Source organism: Coturnix japonica, chromosome 3 (assembly GCF_054131305.1).
Source record: "Coturnix japonica strain WE chromosome 3, WE-NBRP24, whole genome shotgun sequence".
Classification (NCBI taxonomy): domain Eukaryota; kingdom Metazoa; phylum Chordata; class Aves; order Galliformes; family Phasianidae; genus Coturnix; species Coturnix japonica.
Genome location: NC_140665.1, coordinates 41,362,186 through 41,384,350, shown reverse-complemented (window position 1 = coordinate 41,384,350; position 22,165 = coordinate 41,362,186). Strand labels below are relative to the sequence as shown.

Here is a 22,165-nt window from a genome sequence, read left to right as displayed (position 1 = left end):
AAAATAACCAGCATGGCTTCACCAAGTCCTGCCTGACCAACCTAGTAGCTGCCTATGATAGCATAATTGCCGTGATGGATTAGTGATTCTCTTTTGCAGATGTGATAACTACAAACCAAAAAATAACCCAAAGAAGATACCTACACTTTGAAATTCAAATGTAACTTCACAGGGTGTGGCAAAAAAATTAGTTCTGCCAGGAACTCATTAAGAGTATTTTGGTAAGAATTTCCCCTTTCTAGAAAGCAGCAGCAGTGCATTCGAATAACAGCTTTATAGAATAATGGGTGGCATTATTCAGAAATTCGTAATTCTGTTATCGGATGTGATTAGCTCTCTGTAAGAACTCAGCACAGATTCAATGGTGTTTGAAAGGAAATATGGCTTTTTAAAAACCTCTTTTGTTAATGGAGATAAATGCCTGTCTGTTTTTGCGTGTGTTTCCATTGTTTAATTGTGGTGATACATATTTAAGTACATATCTAGAATTTAGTGCATCAGTCACATTAGTGCATACATCAGAGGTTTTGTACTCCTCATGACTGACATGCATTTGTACCGATAATGCTGATGGTGGTTGCATTATGCATCTGAACCCATATGAGTGATTTGATTCTGACTGAACAGCAGAGTGACAAGTTCAAGTGCAGCAGGGAAATGATGCAAGTAAGCAGCAGTTGTACACATTCAAATAAATGAAGGTAAAAATTCAACAACAGCAGTGTGGAGAAAATCCTACTAGACAACTCCTTAGAATAATGTTGTTCTTCTAGTTCAGTACACACATCCTCAAAAACCCAATGAAATCCCTCATAAATAAAACTACAGTGGCTGAATGTGTCCCACTCAACCAATAACTAACATATAAAAATATACTCAGGACCACTTTCTTGGCTGGAGAAAACTAATATAGCCCTTGTCAAATTAATGGAGTTACATAAATGTGTGCTTGTTAAGATCTACCTGCCTCCTACAAACCAGCAGAACAGCAAGTATTACTGCTACTGTGGGAAGCACTGCTACCACCACCGTGCTGCAGCAAGTGATATATTCTGGGGTTGCTTTTCCTGTGAAAGAAGTTATCTAGAGCTGTGGAAAACTTTAAGCAGCTATTAATAATGTGGGAATATAACTATATATATATATATATATATATTTTGTTCCCTAAAAAACCAAACCAAAATTAGTTTTAGCTATTGAAATAAAACTCAAAACAACATAGCCTGAAGCAGTTTGCTAGTGATTTAGTAGCAACAGCAGCAGATAATATGTAATGCTTTTCATTCCCAACATGCTTTATAAATATTCATCTCAGAACAGCCCTGCTAAATACGCATAACTTTTACTTCAATTCACGCAGAAGCTGCAATGCTGTGACTACATGGACAAGCTGCCCAGAGCACCCAACCAACCACTGCAGAGACCCTGTAGGGCATACTTTCAGCTGCCTCTCTGCAGCCCCGTGACATCATGCATTCAGGATGGTTGCCACCACTCCACCATTTTACAATTAGCTAGAAAGAGGAAGGCATTAAATGTTATGGGTATAGATATAAACACTGATACATTCCCACTGAACTCTTAATCACCTGATTAAAAGCTGAGCTATTTCACTCATAAAGTTCTTGTGGTGCCAAAGACTATTCCCTAGCCTGGCTACTCTTTGTTTCCCCTGGGATATTATGTCTTGCATGAAGGCAGTCTCTTCCCTATTCCTCTCTTATGGTGGACCGTGAACATCCTGCAGCATTTCTTGCACAAGGAATGATCTTCCTTGAGAAAAGTCATAGTGATTTGAACTCAACTAAATGGATGCACAGACACCCTCCATTACAGACTTCAGGGAAGGTTTTCTCTGCTTCCAGCCCCGAGGTAATATGCAATGCTGCTATTCTTCTATTTCACTCTGTAGATGTACGGGGAAGAAAACTGACTTGGAAAGACATCGTAATGTATAAATAATTTAACTGAAAATGTAACAGAAGTTCTATTGTACACTGGAAGAAAAGAGCTATTAAGTAGTCAGGTTTACTGTAGTCCTTTAGTAAAAATAAGAAACTGATTTTTCTGTCTGTAGTGGGCATTCAGGGACTGCCTACAGATACTGTATTAACTCTGGAGGAAACAATTTCAGGGTAAAATGGGCTCAACACACGTAAAAGTGCGTTCCTTTGTTCAGCTTGTTCTACTGGTGATTTTTTTGTTGTTGTCCTTTGGCTAATGCATTCTTAGTCTATTGTACTGACTACTTGAAAGAAAAGTTATACTTTCTTCTGTGGAATTTAGGGTAAAAACATCATGATATTTTAAAATGAGTCAAGCTCCATCGAGGGATAATACTAAACTCTCTCTCAAGGGAGAAAGGATCAGGAGATAATATTTTCAAAATCCTATTTAAAATGTCTGGCCAGTTTTCACAAGTGCTGTCACATGTCCTTCGCATGGGAAAAAAAACCCACCTGATTCTTCCTTACTAATGGGTATTCAATGTCTTCAGCCTTGCCAGGTGTACTGCTGAGTACAATAAAGATCATCAATACAGATCTGTGTGAATTGGTCTAACCTCCCTGAAAATGGTACAGTAACTATACAGACAGTATATATTTGCTGGCTGCAGTTCTTCAGAGGTATTTTTGCATCTCTGACTGTGTAGATAAATTTCTTCTTCTGGAGCTAGTTATGCCATTAGCAGATGTTACAGTCTTCAGCTGTCTGATACCACCCACCAGCTGGGATTTATAGCCCTCACAGTCCTGCCAAAGAAATGGTATGTGTGAGCGCTCCCTAATCTACTTTGGGCAGAATTAGCCCTGTGAATGCAAACTGTCTTTTAAAACAGCTGAAATTAACCTGGATGACCTTGTGCGAGAAGGATGACTGTTCCTCACATGAAGCTCTCCATCACTATGGTTGAGATACTGGAAAAAGGCAAGAGGTGGGAGGTGGCAATTTAACTGCCTCTGCTGTCTGGAAAATGAATAAACTAAAAGAAAAGGTAAGAGAAAAGCAGTTGAGTGAGAATGAAGACTGCAGAGAAATATGAGATGCAGTGATGGGGAACAGCCCTGATAACGGCCTTTGGAAAGAGGAAGGGCTCTGGCCAGGGTAAGCTGGAGTGAGAAGTAAGGAAATGCTGCTGTTTGAGTCTTCCTGGGCTGGGGGAAAAGGTTTACATACATCTTTAACGAATAAACAACTGCACTGAAACATTTGCTTGGCTCTCATTTGCTTCTTCCTCTTTAGAAAGATGCCTCTGAAACTGAGACACAGGAATGTGAAATGGGGCAGCTGAGCCATGGGCACAGTTCTAGCTTGGTGCTCTGGCTCCAGAAGCAGAGTCCAGCAGGTCAGGCCAGAGACCTGAGCACTGCAACACCTTGAACAGCCACAGCTGAGGTTGCCAATGTATTTAAGAAGCAGGATGACTGAAAGCATCTTTTAATCAGCATGAACGTGCAAAAAGCAAAGAAGAGAAAGAGGGGTTTGTATACTTTCTAAAGATGCTTTATTTTCTACTACCTATCTTGCATTTTTCTCTACAGCCTGTCCGCAATGTAAATACGGGTTAATCATATTTAAGAAGAGATTCATATAAGAGCAATGGTGTGATGCAATGCTCCCTGTAGGAATTTTTCATCTCTCTTTTTTTTTTTTTTTTTCCAGTCCATCTATGGGCTGAATTCCAAATCTGAAACCCAGGACACTAAGAGTGAGTGGAACTGACTATAGATGGGATATTCATCTTTTCTACAGGAAGGTATAACAACACAGACATTTTATACCGACAGATTCATCTCCAGCATTAATTCCAAGAACAGTGTCACAGAGATACGGTTCTCAGTTTTGTGAGCTGGAAAATATACAGGTTTCAGTTTCAGTAATATTTTCTTCCAAAAACAAGTCCTTTTCACGCCAAGCATCTGTTTTAATTTGGTTCAATTTTTGATGTCAAATTACTAAAGCTGGAGGAAAATCACTGCAGAAAGGCTAACATTATTTAACAGGCCATGGTATAATTTTACATTTAACGTGTCTCCAAGGAGAGCTATTCCAAGCCTAATAGTTTCGGAGGGACTATTTGCTGTGCTATTAGTTTTGATTAGCTCCAGAGTTTCACTTCCCCCATCCTTGCTTAAATCTTTCAGAAAAAATAGTGAAATGCATATTAAAAGAAACGGGCCTAATTACTGCTGCTTTTCTGAAATGAACATTAGCCATCGGATCAATATATGTAGGTGAGGCATTAAGATTTCTAAAGGCAGAGCATGCCCATTGCTGACTTAGCACTCCCAAGCTGTCGACTGCAACTTTAATACGTATTAATTATGGCCTATACAGCTGCACACATTTTCTAAGCAACACAAACACTAACAAAATTTGTTTCGACAGCACCCATGAAGCAGAAAACTCATATTAGACAGAAGCCTGCAATTTTAGAGGGAGAATGGCCGAGTGTGAAAAGCTCTCCACTGTTTTAGCCTGCTCTGCACAGTCCTAGCACACACCTGTGGATCAGACTGATGAGTTTTCAGTTTGTGAGATGACTGCAGCACTACTCCCACCCCCTCTAACAAAAAGCTTCAGGGGTGAAAACCACTGTATCATATTTGGATGTTACAAAAGGGGAAGATTATTACATCAATATGGAAGACAAATACAAGAAACAGTTTAAATGGCCCCAAAAGAGGAACAGAGCCACAAAGGACCAAATGCTGTCCAAAATGCTTAGATGTTTGGCAAGCAAGCTAGAGACAAGAAACATGATACTGCTAAACCGTATGAAAGCTGCTGCCTGATCCTGCATCTTAGAAAAGATCCAGTCAGTGCTGAAAAACAGCATCATCTTATATTCCCGAGAAGCTCAGCAACGTTAAGGAGAGTTGCACTGTGAGCTCTGTAACCAAATGGGAGGGAGACTGTAATATCTTAATGCTGGAGGGGCTGTAGAGCCACTGTACATCTCAGATTTAGCTCAAAGCAGAGTTTAAGAGATGGTCTACCCACATTTCTATATGCCTCCTCTGCTTATCTGATGAGACTTATGTAACACCTTCATCCCATTTAGCCAATTGTCACCACCCAGCAATGGCTCTTGCTGCTATAAACAAGTTCACTGCTTGTAAAAGTGTTCAGGATGCCCCTGGCTCTCTGCCCTGCCCTCTTCTAAGCCCTTCAAGCACAGTCCCACACTCTTCACTGGTAGATGTAGCTGAAGGGTCCTGTCTGTTTGAGATGTGCTTCTCTGAAAAGCTGACTTACAGTGAGTGTACCCAGTAGAAACCTGAGCACACTGAATTAAAACAAGTGAGGCTGAATGAAGCTTGGCAGGCATCTGATTAAGCTCAAATCTTACAAAATGACAACAGCATTAAATATTCTCTGTCAACCCTTGCTATAGTGAGCATGTTCACAATAACATTCCGCACGGAAGTCAAGACCTTTGAAGTTACTCAAAATGAGACAACTTGGACAGCCTTCAAAATACACTCACAGAATAGATGCAAGACCCTCACAGAAAACTTTCTCCACTGCACTTCTTTGCTATTCCATCAGTTTTACTGCAATCAGTTTTCTCTCTCCGACACATACTGGGGACACCAGCTCATGCTGTTTGTAAGCATTCTTTCCATATACTTCTATTTGCAGTCTGAAGCTTTCCATACTGGTTCTTTTGCAGAGTGCCAGATGAGCACCCCTCTGGAAAACTGCCCTCCCTGTGCAAATCCAAAGCAACACAGAGATTTATGTCTAAATCATCTCCGAAATCTGTACCTCCCACATGATACTTTATATCCTATTGAGTCTGTTGCCACATTACTGGCTTAAATATCCTTCAAGCAGTGAAAATAATCTTCTGCTGAAGACTCTGAATAACAGGATTTCACAAATACCAGCTTTATAAGCCAAACTTCATAGGCTTCATAATTGTTCTCTCTAATTTATCAAGGTAAGAAATAATCTTATAATTCTGACCCCATATATTGTAAGGCTACAACTCCACTAATATCAGATCCAATTTCTGTCCATGTCATCTGGTGACTGCCACTAGCACATAAGTAGAGTTATATAGCAAGTCTAACTGCACAGGCCTACTAAAAACAGCTCTCAGGAGTTACTGACTTCTGTTTATTGATAGCATGTTGATGTCACTTCTCCAGTTATCAGTGGAGAACTGCATTTTTATAGCTCTTTAAATGGTATCTTCTGCCCATACCAAAATATGCTGAGATAAATGCATTTTTGATGCTTAGCAATTACCAGAAATATACAAACCGTAGGATTTACTAGGTCTCCAGCATAACCTACCCTGTATCCCACAGGCAGATAGACACTGAAAAAAATCTAGCCTTGATCACAGCTGGGAACATTTGGAACAAAATAGTTTGTCAGTGCATTACAGAGATAGGAAAAAAGTAATGAAATTCACACGTGTTCAAGATCCAAATTCCACTGTAGTACTGGCATCTGCAAAACTGAACTTCTCATGTGGGACAACCTCTGCTTTATGCTTTGCCTCCTCAGGGGAGAACGAAGAGTGTAACTTGTCCTTTTACCCAGTCATTTGCCCTGGCTCCAACAGCATATGAAGACTAAGAATCTGTAAGATTTAACCAGATAGATAGTCTACCGACCCAGAGAAGAAAGAAGTTGCCTTCAAGCTGTTGAACCTGGCTTTTGTCCCCCCACCTCTGCAGTTTGGTACAGATAATGTAAAGGGGGTAGAATAGGCCATAGCAGAAGGAGTTTTCACTTTGGCTATTCTTCCAGTAATCTCTCCTGGAAAGGGGAGATGTCAGTCTAAGTAGAAAAATCTTGAGATGCAGTCAGGTTTTTTGCAAACTTCATCTGGCTTCAGTAAGAGGCGTATTTGAAAATTCAGCTTGAAAGCTTCAAGCAGTGATCCAATTTTGAAGCCAGTGCAGTGATTTTAGATGAAGCAAAAAACATTTGACATAAACTAATTGCATCAAATCTCTGGCAGGTTTTAAAAAGTCAGATACATCCAAAACTCTCATATCTTCTTTGTTTTCCACAAGGCAGCTCTTTTGGATAATGTGTACATGTTTCCATCACAGCCTTTTCTCCGCACATAGAAATCCCTTCCATCTGCTCTAGAATCAATCTTCTAATTAACTGCCTTACTTTCTCTAGATACTAGATAGTGATGCAATTGAAATTGTTTAGTCTGATTTTCTATTCCTTCTGATCTCATTGTTACATTTGTACCCATTTGATGCTTGTAATTCTGATTGACACTGTCTGTTCCCTTTGTTATTAAAAATCATCCTGCTGTATTGATCCTGATGATCAATATTTGAGCAGGAGAATCTGAAACATTAGAGATTCATCATAACACTTTTTCTTTCCCCAGCTTTCTTCTGTATACCAGAGCCTTATAAAACTTTCCAAAGAATGGACAGTATTTATGTATTTCATAACTTTATATTCCCAATTTTCCCTTCGGAAAGAGATGGCAAAAAAAAAGCCTAGGAGTAACATTTTAAAGGTAATTCAGATTATGTACATGCAGTAGAATATTACACAAAGATTTACTAAACCTAAATCTACCTGCACTGACCCAGGTTTGTTCCACTAATTTCAGGTTAGACTTAGCGTGCAGGTAATCTGGCAGTATGATATTGAAATGCTTTCAGAAGAACATGTTGTGTTAAGTCTCAATTCTTAAGCATTATATTTAGGAGCCTTTATTTAGGGCAGGTCTAGTATAGACACAGAATTTGTCTATTTCATCTCACTGAACACTGTAAAGAGTTAAATTACAGATCTGTTCAAGTGCTTTTGTCACATCAACAAACAGCATCTTTACATTGCTAGACCTCTAATTGTCTCTATTAGATGGTCTCCAATTAGTTGCAGATGGCCAGCAAAAGCAAAAGGAATGAAATGTTTCTGACAAATATGTTTGGAAAGGTTTTGTTTTTCTGTGTGGATTTTCTGGCAGTAGCTCTGACTCACGTTACTCTAGCTCAGTACTCTGTTGTCTCAGTATGGCTCTAAACAGCCATAGTAAATAAGGCCTGGTGAGCTGCAGACTCCGTGGAGGGTTTATTTACAGGATGACATTATAAATCCCTTCCCACAGTGATGCCATCACGTCATTTCCTTAACTCCTTCATTATTGTCAGTATCCTCTGAGGAGATAAGAGGATGCTCAGCAGTCAGCCTTTACTAGGGAGCTTTTAATGACGTGTTACCAGACAAACGGGGAAACTGCCTATCGTATGAATGATGGCTGTAGATATTTTTTCCTGTTATTATTACATGTTAAGGACCATGAAGAAAAATTATGCTTACTGAAAGAAATCAAGAGAATCTAATTTCGGTGATTTTTATACAGAGTTAAAAGATGCATGTCAAAAGGAACTGATATATAATTAAGATAATGTCAGTTGCAACTCCTGTACCATCTAATTACTTGAAATGGTTGGCATTGTGCAATCTTTATGAAAGTGAGCTCCTTTAATAACAAAATGATACAATCTTGATATCAAATAGAAAAAAAAAATGGAAGAATAATAAAACCAACATATTTGTAGGAATAATAATCAAGTAGGGAGCAGTCAACATGCACAAATAGAAAGCCAGCAGCCGTCTGCAACTCAAAGTCTGTGCCACATGTTTGACTCACTCTGTGTTGGAAACTGACTTGCAGACTGAGATGCCTAAACTGTTCGTCAAAATCAAGACCTACCAGCATAACAAGAAAGCAGCAAGAACTGGAAAACTGAAAAGCTGAAAATTAACAGGCCACTGGAAAAACGTAATTTTTCCATTCATTAAAAATGAAAATCCTATCATGTTCCTGTGCAAGCCCAAGGCCTGCTTGTAGGGCTGTGCTTCTGGTTATGAAATAGCCTGTTGTTTGAACAGTGATATCAACAACTTGTGAATTATTAATGGTTCCCAGAGTTTCGTGGCCACTAATTGGAGACACCAAAACTTTCATGGACTTCAATGGATACTGAATTATCATCCATTTTATAATCGAAAATAAGACTGAATAAATACTTCAGTATAACTCTGTTTACCACCAGTAACTTATGACCTGCAGTTTGGATCACTTGGATGACAAAGAACCAAGGAACATCAAAAAGCAATAAGGCAGCAGTGTAAGACTGATTTCTTACCTTCACTGCAAACTCTGTTTCTGTTGCTTTATGAACACATCTCTTGCACACTGAATAGGAGCCAATTCCTATGTCCTCTTTGATGTCATATCCATCTGTAAAGTGAATATTGTTTCCATGTAATTGCTATAGAAAAAGATAAAATAAACAAGGTAATCAGGACATGAGTACATAAAAGCAAGGACTAGCCTAATTGTTCACAAAATGCTCAATCTCATCTTCTCCACAGAATCCTCTTGTTCTTAGATGGTGTGTTCTAAGTTCAATTTAAAATCACCTTAAGCTCTTCATCTGAAGAAGTGTGTACCATGCTTTTTAACTTTTCTCAGTCTGTAAGAGGGAGTTTTTCATTTAGAAGTAATGGCAAAAAAAAAAAAAAAAAAAAAAAGAAAGAAAAGAAAAAAAGAAAAAAAATAGAAGCAGTAATTTTGTAAACTATTTATGGAATGCAGACAACCACTTCCTATTAGAAATTCACAGGGAACTGCAGGCCTAAATCTCTTGAGAAATTCACATTTCTCAACTACATAAACTTATTTCTAATTAATGAAGGGCCAGATAATTTGGGCAGGCAGATTGATTAGGTGATGATGCCCTCCCAAAGCCCACATTTGAAACCTTGCTACAAACTCCATTCCAGAATTTAAGAAATGACCAGCACCACTAAAAATCCTCTAGCACCACCTGCCTAAAAATGCATCCTCACTAGGAAAGCCTAAACAGAACCTTGTCAGACATGTAACAATGTAAGATGTGCATTTTTAGAAGAAAACATAGTTACATTTTTTGGGGGTGTAATTGCCTGGATAATAATTCACTTGGTGCAGACAAGTGTTTTCAATAATAAACTAGGAATTATTAAAATAAGGATGAAAGCTGATACCATAAGCAAAGACTCTTCCCCTTGAGGCATGTGTATCTCTTGCTGTGGGTAAGAGAAAAGCTTTTTCCTTGTGGGAAAATCTGCAGTGCCTTTGAGAAGCCCTGTTCATCTCCTGATTCACTATTCCTCTGATGTGTTGAGCCATTTGTAGAAATTCATTTCTGGTTTACTCTAGTGTGAAATAACAATTACTAGAGAGAAAGTCATAGGGGAATGGCAGCAAGAAACTGAGGATCTGGCAATTTTCCTTCCACTGCCAAGTCAGTCTGGGTTATGTGAGCATGACCAGGCTTTTGTGTAATCACAACAGGAGCACTGTTGTGTTCTACACTCAGAATTTCAGGCTCCATGTTTGTGGGATCCTACAGAAATAATTCATTAGGCCTCTCTGCCAATACCGACTGTATCACATAATTCTAAACAAAACTGTTGAGAATAACGTCACTAAAAAACAGCCTTCCATTACCTGCCCTTTAGTAGTGTTTCTGGTGTGCAGAAATACTTCTTCATCTGAGCTGTGATAAGGTGTGATCCCTATTTCCTTTGTAGGGCAGTGGAGGATGTGAATGTAAAGATAAAAGCCTCTGTGAAAAAATACATCTAATTTTTCATCTCCTGCATGCAGCATGGAAACAGATGAAACTTGGGTAAATCTGAAATACTGAGGCAGTTTAAATACAATATGCACATTTGAACCTGCCCATCAAGTGCAAAGTAACATCAGCGTCTGTACCTGCACAATTGGATGAACGGTGATTTTGTGCACATCCTGCTGTGCAGGCTCCTGCACCAAGTTAGAGGCAACAAAGCTGAAACCTCTGAAAAGATGATGAGCATTGGCACTTGGAGGAACACCTGGGGAATCTGTAGAAAGAAAAAAATGACTTCATGAGTGGCACAAAGGATCAGAAAGTAATAGCACAACAACTGCAATAGACTTGGTCACCCCTGTCAGTCAGCTGCACACTACTGAACTGGTAGACATGTATTCATCTAATTCACCTCCATAATAAAGACTCTGATGTTCCTTCTCCATCCCTTTCCTCTGGATGTGAGCAGTGCAGGGGTATTGTCTGCAAGATAACACCTCTTGGATACAGAGGTTTAATCTTGGTAAATTTTCATTCCAGTGTGAAGCACCATCTGTGCCAGGAGTCTGCACAGGCAGAGAAGGGACAGTATAACAAGAACAGGAGAAGAATGGATAGATAGCTCAAGGCAGGGCACCACTTTGGATTAGCAGAAGTTCTCCAGGGAGAGGAAAGAAAGCTCTGGGATGCTTTATCTGTCCTTTGTGGAACACCTTGACTACGGAAATTGCAATTGCTAAAGTAATGCAGTGTGGTGTGTGGATGAGGAGAATGCAAAGAAGAAAACACCTGAAGCAAGTGTAAAAGCACAAAAGTGTAAAAGCACAATGATCCCAGAGTGGTGGTTTGCAGTCTCAAAGGGATCTTTCTGGAGCAGCTTTAGGAGCTGGGATTGACCCTAGAAGGTGGCTGGCTGACTTGTTGTAAGGTGAACAAACTGGCTGGGAGTGTTGCAACTAACCTCCCCACTCCAGGGGAGTTCAAAAGGCCCTGAATTGTTCTGCCTTTGGAATGAAACAATGAGAGCACAGTCTCTGGTACCGTTGCTATCACTCAATGAGAGAAACATCCTGCCAAAGCAAGAAGGTGCTACGCTTAGAATTCTGAAATGCTTTAAAGAGATCTTTCTCCCATAGTGTATGTTTTGTCCAGGGCACCTTCATAAGCAGTAAGAGCAGCAATACAAACCATTCCTGGGCACGTAAAATGTAAACTGTGGATATTCTCTATTCCCCTTGTGTTTCCTAAAATGTAACATGTGGTTTACTATACAAAGTTCAGTCTTTCTGAAGCCGTAATATGGTAGAAACAATTGATCTGCTCAGAAAAATAGAGCTGAGACTGCAGCTAATTCTACATCTTTACAAGGTCTCAGCTTTGGCTGGAGTCAGAAACAAGCACAGCAAGTCTAACCTCACTCCAAACTATGTGGAAAAGCCTATTCTTTGGTAAAAGAAAGTGGGCTATTTGTATATAGTGTGTCAATAAGAACAGTCCTTACAAATACATGGATGAATCTCACCAGACCTCTTGCATCACTGTGTACTTCTTACAATGGCATATATACTAGTGTAGTTTTCCAAAATAGACTAATAAAGAGAAAACAGTATTTATTTTGAAATTGAATGGGAATAATTCAAATCTTGAACACTATTGATCTATAAAAGAGTTGTGATTCAGCTCCAAACCACAAATGCTAGGTCATCTCTATGAAAAATAACTGTTCCTTCATAATTTACTGCTAATCTCTTTACGAAACACTGTATAAGAACAACCATTTGTTTGGTGTTCACTGTCAATATTCATTACCACTGACTAATCTGCCCATCGTATAGAATGGATGTTAATACATTTGCATTAAGTGCAAAACTCCATTTTATGTTTTATGTTAACTGTGATAGTTATGAATCTTAAATCCTTTTCCTAGTCTTGAGAAATATTGAATCATTTTATATGTCTGACCCACTTGCAAGAACCAACCTCCTATAATGGTTATCTTCCTAACTGTGAAATCAATACTGCTTTGTCCTTCCTGAGCATCCCACATTACAGTATTCATAAAGGCCTGATAAATCTGAAGTAATTTACTTTAGTGTGCTTCGCTGGGGTTAGCAAACATTATTATATTATTTGTAGAAGCATAGATTTAGATGCCTGAGGTGCAGTTTTACATACATTTTCTCAGAGGTAAAGCCAGCCTATGAAGCCTGTGCTGGTTGTGGAAAACTGCCCAATCACTTACAACTGTGCAACCATTTGTGGGCTGAACTTTAAGTTGGATTACCGCAATGATCTTGGTTTGATTCATGTTCAAATCACCACTTATAGCATGGATCACTTCTGCTCCCTGTGAGGCTCCGTAGAGCTGAGTCAACATAAATGAAATGTTGATGTGGACTTCAGAAATAAGTGACCAGAAAAACTGACTCAAACTCGTATGAATCCCTGAGAAAAGGTAATGTAAAACTGTACCCACAATGATGAACTGTTAGTATTGGAATTGCATCTTTAGAATCATCAGAGGAAAGCTTAGGAATCTGCAGAAAGCTGTTTCAACCTCCAGACTAAAGAAAGCTTTCTGTGAAACAGCAAACAACTAGACTGGCAAGTGACTGCATGCAAAACTTGGACTAAACCTGATTCTAGGCAGTAGAGCTCTTTAAATGATTGAAGAAACATCTATGGAATACATAATTAAATGCTAGCTTGTAGAGATAAAAAGTTATTTGAAGCCTAGAACAGTTACAATCAGCTAATGTAAGCAATAATAGCAATAAAATAGTGAAGTGTTGTTTCATTATAAACAATGCAGACATAATAATGTGAAGCTGGTGAAATGTTTCTGTCTTCTCTTAGAAACGCAAAATACTTTGTGGTTGTTGTTGGGTATCACGAAACCCAGCAACTCCACAGGTGATCAGACTTTTTGACTCAGTGGAACAGGGATGGAGAATATGAATGAATCAAATCACTAAAAGGATCCATGTGCCACTGCACTAACCTGTGGGGGTCCGAGATGTGAACTCTGGATCAAAATGAAAAGTGTCTTCTGGCCGTCCCACTGCAGGCTTGAAAGGCGGCTTGATTTCTTTTCTATACAGTTTCTAGAAGAAGAACAAATCACAGTCAGCAACCTGGCAAAAAATTCTGCTACTTCAACACTCACATATAGGCTTCCCTGCTTAGTGCAGCCTTTGTTAGCCCAGTGCTATCCTTGCAGCACTGACAAAGAGGATTATGAAGCCACAGTACTGGCTCTTGTTTAACTAGCAGGCTTCAAATCTATGCCCTGTCTAGTCCCTGAAGTTCTTAGTTATCAGGAATCAGAATGTAAACGTGATATTACTGGTCAAAATTTAGCATGGACAGTCTATCTGGAGCATCTGGAATTTCACTATCTTAAGGGCAGGATTGGAACATGCAGTGATAACACTAGGAAACCACGTATGGGTGAGCTGAGCATCACATTAAGGATAACAAGCTCGAAGAACCTCCAGGAAGCAGTGACTGCTTTAGCATTTTTTGTTTGTCAAGAACTAGCAATATGTTTGACACCCTGCCAGACGGAGCTGAGCAACAGGCCTTGCTGCTTGGAGCTCACAACCTAAACAAGAGATTTGTTCTTTTGGCATATCTGGTGAAATGGAAGAAGCTCACAGAAGATGATATGAAATCCATCCAATCTTCCCATCTGAAGACAGTAGGAAGAAAGCTTTACAGATGGGTGGGAAATCTGTAAATGTAGATTGAGCAGAGGAACAAAACCAAGAAAAACATTGAGGAAGAGGGGAAGGTGTACAACAGGTGACATCTGGGTGAGTTTGTGCTGGGGAGTGAGGGAGCATGTAAAGGACCACCTAAATAATAGGCACAATATATATATATATATATATATACACTAATACCTTGCCTTCATTACAAGGAATCTCCTGGCCTCTTTACTCGTACTTAACAACGTTTAAGAAACTTCTCCACTATGTTCTTTTGCAACCACTCCTATTCTCTCTCTCTCACACACAAACACACAGAGAAAGATGAATAAACTTAGTATGTCTGGAACTGACCCAGAGCCTACAGAGGTCAAAAGAAAGAGTCTGATTGATTTCAACTATCTTTGCATTGTCTCTGCTTGAACTGGCCAAACCTGAGCACCAGGCTGATGGCAGCACCAGGAACAAAGCTCCCATTTGACTCCCTGCCCCATGTTTCCATACCTAGGCTCGCTCCCTTTCTGGCAATGCTTTTGTTCTCAGGTTTCAAAGTACTGAATTAGTTGCCACAGACAGTTTCCAATAATTAGAATGTCTGAGCAGAAATACTTTGTTTCTTTCAAACTTTCAAATCAGGATAAGAGCTGGAGAGCAATTTAATGGCTGTTTATAATACATATATTTTCAAGGTAACTTTAAAAACAACTTCATAATGAGCTGGTTTTCCAAAACATTTAATGGAAATTAATAAATGCCTGTCCAGCTCTCTGCAAGCAGGAAGATTTTTATTTTTTTTTTTAAACTGTGATTTTTGTGGTGAATTAACTTTTATAATATAATGCATGTGGTCAAACCTAATATATATATGCATCATTATCATTTAAATTTTACTTTGCATAGATAAATAACAGCTATTGAGGCAGGACATTCTGCAGCATAGCATTAGTATAAAGCAGATGTTTGTGGCTGAATTATGATTCCTCGGAAAAGTGGAATGGTGAGGTTGGAAATGACTCTGCAATAATTAATGGCCATTTCACCATAAAAAGTTCCTGCTTGCGCAAAACTACTCCATATCTTCTGAGAGAAAAAGAGATAAATAATTGTTGTAAGCCACAATGAAAAGCTAGTCTTCCAAATAATTAAAAGCCAATTGCGATCTCAAGCAGGAAGTGTCACTCATCAACTGAAAAATATCAACCTATTAATTAACATACACATTTTTCTGTCTGCGGGGCACTTTCAAAGAGCACTCAGTACCTACTGTGGGTTTTTCTCTCACTAGGATTTAACCTTGAATAAGCTATTTGCTTCCAGCTTCCTTCTATTTGTCTTAATTCACAACTGCAGTGCCTCTACTGCAAAAAGCAATCTGGTCTCACACACATGCTTCCTCCTTGAATTAAATGCACTCCTCATCCTGTGAGGTCCAAAAATTGGAAAACATTTTAGAACTGTACATCATTTGGGAACTGCACTCTCTTTTCATTATCATAACCATATTCTGCCCAGCCTCTTGATTCTTCCTTCCATCTGTAGTTTCTTAAGTACTGTTGGAGCCACTTTTGTGTTTCGAATCCCTAACCCACATCCTCCTCTACTGAGGAGGGATTTGAGATTCATCATGAGTCACATGCCACCTAAAGATGTGTAATCACAAATCCACTTGCTGGGAGGGGATGGAAACAAAGAAGTTGCTTGTGTGGGAGAAAGGAACCTACTGAGTGCAAACTGGTTGACACCCTTTTCCATTTCCTTTTCCACTTGCGATTGAGGTTGTTTCCAGTGTTTCTGACTAAATGATTAGGAACAGCAAAAGGCCAACAGCCTAAAATATTTTTTTTCCCCCAGCTTTTTGAATCAGGTAGCTAGATTGAATTGTGAGGAATAAGAATGAGCAGACTCATCTGCAGGCTTTGCTTTCCTAGCTCTACTGCTCTGAGAGAGCCACTACAACAAAAGTCAGTTCACTGAAGTGAACTAAACCACAGTGCAAAGTTCAAAGTGCGGGCTTACTGCAAGCAGAACATATCTTCCCTTAAATGGCCCATATTCTGTAGACACCAATTCACAAATGACACAAACTGACCACATGGCCACTGTTTTCCATGAAAACAGAGATCAAATCTCTCAGAGGATCTGAGATACTTTTAGTTTTTCCAAGAATATTTCTCATTTGAGGCAAAAAATATTTACTGATCATGTCTTATCACAGCCTCAAAACTATTTGAGGCTGGTGGCATGTTTATTCCACACTGATCTCTTCCAACATAAATCAAACAGTGGCAAATGACATAACAAGATAAGTCTGGACTACTATATTTGACCATTTTTATCAGGCTCTGTTTGGTGACAATAATGAAAAGATAGTAGTAAATATCCAAAAAGTTATTTACAGGAAAAACTCACCCATGTGGAAGACTTTGGTCTACTGGGAACCACTGAGGCAACCTCCACCAAGGAGCAATCGCCAAGAGATGCTGCCTTAGTGGTGGTCAACCCTTAAATGAGGTCTAGAGGAGGTGGAGTCAAGCTCCACCCCTTCTGGGAGCACAGCTAAATTACCTTCACCTGTGCTCCCACAGCTGACCCAACACTTGCCTCAGCTGATTAATCAGAGGTTCAGGCTGTGATTACCAATTTCCCATACAGGCTCTCAAATAACTTCTGGTAAATTTTAAACAGCTATCATCACGTTTGCTGATGTCACCAAGCTGAGCAGTGTGGTTGATAAAGCAGAAGGAAAGGTTGCCATCCAGAGAGACTTTGATAAACATGATAGGTGGGACCTTGTGAACCTAATGAGGTTCAACAAAGCAAAGTGCAAGGTTTTGCAGTTGGGTTGAAGTAATCCAAGAAATGTAAACAAACTGGGATAACTCCTTGAAAGTAGTCCTGCTGTGAAGGACTATGGGATCCTGGTTGATGGAAATCTTAACGTGAGCCAGAAGCACATGTTTCCAGTTCAGAAGGCCAATGGTAACATGAGTCCCATCAGATGAGGGATGGCCAGCAGGGGAAGGTGATTGTTCCCCTCTACTCTGCCCTTGTGAGGCCCCAGCAGGAGGGAAATCAACTTTTTACACAGGTAGATAGTGATAGGACTTTAAAACTAAAGCAGTGGAGATTTAGAAGGGAAATTTTTATACTGAAAGAGTGGTGAGGTGCTATAATGGGTTGCCCAGAGAGGATGGGGAAGCCCCATCCTGGAGATGTTTAAGGCCAGGTTGGATGGAGCTCTGGGCAGCCTCATCAAGTGCCTGATCTAGTGGCTGGCAACCCTGCCTGTGGAGGGGGGACTGGAACTTGAGGATCCTTGAGATCCCTTCCAACCCAAGCCATTCCATGCTTCTGTGAACTCTAGTCATAGCAGTCCTGGTTTGTACTCCAAAAAAACCCATAGAAGAAAATGTCTGCATACATGCCTGGAAAACATATTAAAGAAAAAAAAATAAATAATAAGAAAAATATAATCAATTTAGTCATTTCCTCATATCCTCTTTGACAATAAATAAATAAATAAATAAATAAAAATTGAATTATTCCTCAGACACTTTTCAGAAGTAGAAGGATGCTACCCTCCACAATGATGCACCTGTAGTGCAAGGATACACCTGCCTGTCATAGAAAATCCAATAAGCAGACAAAAAGATGAACCACCTTCTAAAAAGTTTGTCCTCTCCTAGATTAATGGCACAACATTATTACCTGCAAATGATAGAAAAGCTAGCAGAATAAAGGACTCCAGACCAACTTTTGCTGTTGTTAAAATCTGCCTTATACAACACAATTCCAGTTCAGTTTGATCTCTGATTAATATTAGAGGAAATAGAACTTGTGTCCTGTTTCTTCGTACTTCTTCCTAGCTGTATCTGACAGTTCATTTTCTAGTATGCCTTTTGCTCCAGTTCTAATTTAGTCTGCCATCTGAACAAAAAACACTGGTTTTGTCTCACTCCTCTGCCTGCTCTCTGCAAAATGGATTTCATTTTTCATTTTCAATGAAAAGCCAGAAATTCTTTAAGCATGACCTGGAAAGAAGAAACAGTAATACAAATAGCAGGAACCGGGCTGTGCTTTCTAAGATCCAGTGACTGGAATTATCTGAAGACAACTCAGTTTGGGTCTCTTTGTCTTAGGGAGATAAGAGTGCAAGGGCAAGAAGCAGTTGACACTTAAAAGGTGCTGGACAGCTGATCTTCCCGTGAATGCCAGGTTTGATTACAAAAGACAGTTTGTTCATTTAACAAAAGATCTATCCAATTTGTGTCACATTGCCAACAGAAAGCTTTAGAGCAGCAAGACAGATTTCTGCAGAAAACTTCATCTATCTTTCATCCAGGGAAATGGGAACTTGAAGTTTTGTTGCTAGATGACAATAGTTGTAAAAATAACACTCATACAGAAATTAGCTCATGCTATAATTTATGTTTTGGCATAAATACCCTGTGTTAGACTTTAATTCATTCAGTGCTACCTACACAGCAAATGTTACACCTGGACTGAAGGACAGTGCCCCAGAATATAAGAACGCAGCCAAGATATTGTGGGAAAAGACCAGAGGAGGACGATTTTCTATAGTCATATCTATATTTTCCAGGATTGCACCTACTGCTTCTGCTCTGCTTAGCATGAGCATCTGGAGCATCATAACAGGGCTCCTTACACCATGTAAGTCATTTCCACCGTGTTCACTGCCTGCATCCAAACCAGACACTGTGTCTGGTTGTGTCTGTCTAAAGACAGTGAAAGATGGGAAACAAGTGGGAAATGACTGCTCCAACAGGTAAACATTTCACTGATAGAGACAATAACCAAGGCCTTATTCAAAACCCAAGGGAACAGCTCTGACAGTAAGTGAAGATACAATTTATACATTTCTGCCTGCGATTCTAATGACTTCATCAGTATGATATCTAGACATCACATATAACTTGGAAAGAAGGAACGAACTCTCGTTTCTGTTTTGAATCTTTTTATAAACTGATACTAAGCAGATTGGTGTGTTTTTTTCCTAGTCCGCATGTCAATCCTGCTGTAAGAAAAAACTTGCTTACCTCTTTTTACACTGGGTTTCTAGAAGGCAATAACCCACTGTGATCCTTTGCGATAAAGAGACTTATGATGTAGGATCATTTTGCTACAGCCTCTGAAAGTTTCAGTGCTGCCAATTGCACAAGTCTTGCCTATCACAGCTGTCAAGGTACCTTAGCAGCTCTCCAGGAGAGATTGCCTCATGGAGACCTTTATGATACAAATATATAAATCAAATTCACATCCTGCCTCATCAGTGTTGTTGATTCTTCTTGCAGCTATACAGAGATCAGCACTAAACACCTATGCCTGATCCATTTCTGCTTTCAATACACGCTCTGCTTCTGTCCATAGAGAACCTGTTAACAGATCACAATCCTAACTCCAGGTCTTGGCTTTAGTTAAGGACTGGCTCATATCACTCTGAAATGCATTCTGTACCTATGTAAGTCTCCCAAGATCTCCCTGAGTGATAGTAAAATTAGGATTAAATGAGGAACTATACTATAAGGATGATAGATGACCAGTGCAATAGTGATTCATCCGTATCCAAGAGAGTGCAATGAGAACTAATCAGATTGAATGAATATAAGTTTTTACAGCTATATTTTACAATGAAATTACAGTCTAAATAAGACATCATAGGGAGTTAATTATACTTCCCCCTCTAGCTCCAATCTATGCTCATGCTTATGTAGCCTGGTCATGGTATATATTTCGCTTGCCTGCCCACATGAACTTTCTCAAATGATGGAGGATTGTTTAAATTCGTTAGGATAAGCAAGAGTGGATTGTCAAGATACACTGGCACATTTCTCCATTATTTGAGGAGATGCTACAATAGCAAAAGGGAAAGAATAAATGCCATCAGTATTCCAATGTTCCCAACTAAATTAAGATTTAAACACCTGCCCTGATGGTGAAGACCGTGGAGATATAAGAGGAACAGAAGCAGTAATAGTACTAATAAAAACTTCTTCCAGGTTCTCTGTTTGTTTGAATACCTTTAGAGTTGATAAAGTTGTAAAGCTTTTATATAGCATCTTATAATCAGTAAGAAGCAGAAGATGAAGGAGAACCTAGACTCCAGAACATATGTAAGAGGACAAAAAATTAGTGGCGCCAGGAAGAAAAGTCTCAAACTTTCACTGATCATCTTGTAACATGCTAATGACTCATGCCAACTCTTCAGCACGCTGTTCAAAGTAGCTTCATGTGGTTTTCCAAAATAAATGATTCTGCAGGCCATTGAGAGGCCACTTGGGCACCTTAAAATGTGCTTTCACAGAGGAATTAGCTTTATTGAAAAGTCCTAGGCAGCAGTTTGAGGATGGCTGTGTGACAGACATTCACAGTTTTACCAGAATTTATTGTAAGAACGGCACCAGTAAGAACAGTGACATGTTTTGCAGAAACAGAACAATACCATAACACAAGTCAGACAAAACTAAACAAGAAAATACTAGCGGATGCAGAAAAAAGGAGCTCAGATGCATCGAAAGATGCCAAAATCATGAATAAAAAGTGTTTGCCTCCAAGTTTCTTTAAAAAAGCAAGACTTAACCTGCTGCAAATCTGAATTGAATATTTAGCTAACCTCTGCTGCTAGCTTTATGAGCTGTATCTGATAGCAATAAAATAAATCCTTGTTTACCACTCTATGAATCATGTCTGTCTGACATTTTTTATTGGAACTATGTTATATTTGATAAAACGACTGCTGTTCCAATTTTGAACACTGATGTTAAATTAATGACTCACCTCAATAAAACATCAACAACTTGTGAGAGAAGCTGCTGTTTACTGTACTGGTTGGCTGTACTGTATACCCAGTAATGTAAAAGCACTGTTCTGAAAATCCTCCTATTTAGTACATCTCTGTAGCACCCATCATAGTATTGTAGCAAAGTCAGATCCTGTCTGATATTAACATAGGCCAAAACAGACAAGAAGGTGTCAATAAAGCCACCTTAGAAGATTTATGAATTGCCTGGCATGATGTAGCACAACCTGCTGTACACTAGCCAGTGCCAGTAGTTGTGTTTGTGAAACAGTGAGTCTGGAAGTCTTGAGGCTGATACGTGTAAGAGAGGATCTGGAGCTACTCTGAATAATTCCAAGAGAGAAGGGATTCCTGGAGGTCCCTGACATTGTAAAGAATAAAACTAGGATTTAGTCCCACTTGCCAGATCCAATGAGCAAGGGCAAGTATATCAATATGGAACATAAAAGGATAAAAATGGAGAACATCAGCTTCTCTTTTGAGCATCTCCTTCAAATCCAGTTGTTTGGCTATGTTTTCCTTTGCAATTAAAATATAGAATCACAGAATCAAGAAGCTTGGAAAAGACATATAAGGTCATCCAGTCCAGCCATCCACCTATTACCAGTAGTTCTCACTAAACCATGTCCCTCAGTACAACAGCTAAAGGTTTCTTGAAAACCCCCAGGATTGGTGACTCCCTGAGCAGCCCATTCCAGTGCCTGACCACTCTCTTGGAGAAATATTTCCTAATACCCAATCTGAATCTTGCCTGGCACAACTTGAAGCCATTCCCTCTAGTCCTGTTGCTAGTTACATGACAGAAGAGGCCAACTCCTGCCCCTCCACAACCTCCCTTCATGTAGTTATAGAGAACAATAAGGTCTCCTCTGAGCCTCCTCTTCTCCAGAATGAACAATCCCAGCTCCCTCAGCCACTCCTTATATGGCCTGTGCTTCAGACCCCTCACAGTGTCATAGCCCTTCTCTGAACTTGCTCCAGGACCTTGATGACTTTCTTGTAGTAAGGGGCCCAAA

The 22,165-nt window shown here is 39.5% G+C and overlaps 1 protein-coding gene across 4 annotated transcripts in view; it reads right to left on the bottom strand.

The window, feature by feature from the left end:
• The window catches only part of RPS6KA2 (ribosomal protein S6 kinase A2), a 216,835-nt gene that overhangs the window by 12,193 nt on the left and 182,477 nt on the right, over positions 1-22,165 (bottom strand). For all 4 annotated transcript variants that reach the window (XM_015858006.3, XM_085543446.1, XM_015858005.3 and 1 more), the window contains exons 12-14: positions 13,624-13,726; positions 10,766-10,896; positions 9,150-9,275 (exon numbers count right to left, since the gene is read on the bottom strand). In XM_015858006.3, coding sequence (XP_015713492.1) covers positions 9,150-9,275; positions 10,766-10,896; positions 13,624-13,726 — 360 coding nt within the window. The remainder of the gene's footprint in view (positions 1-9,149; positions 9,276-10,765; positions 10,897-13,623; positions 13,727-22,165) is intronic.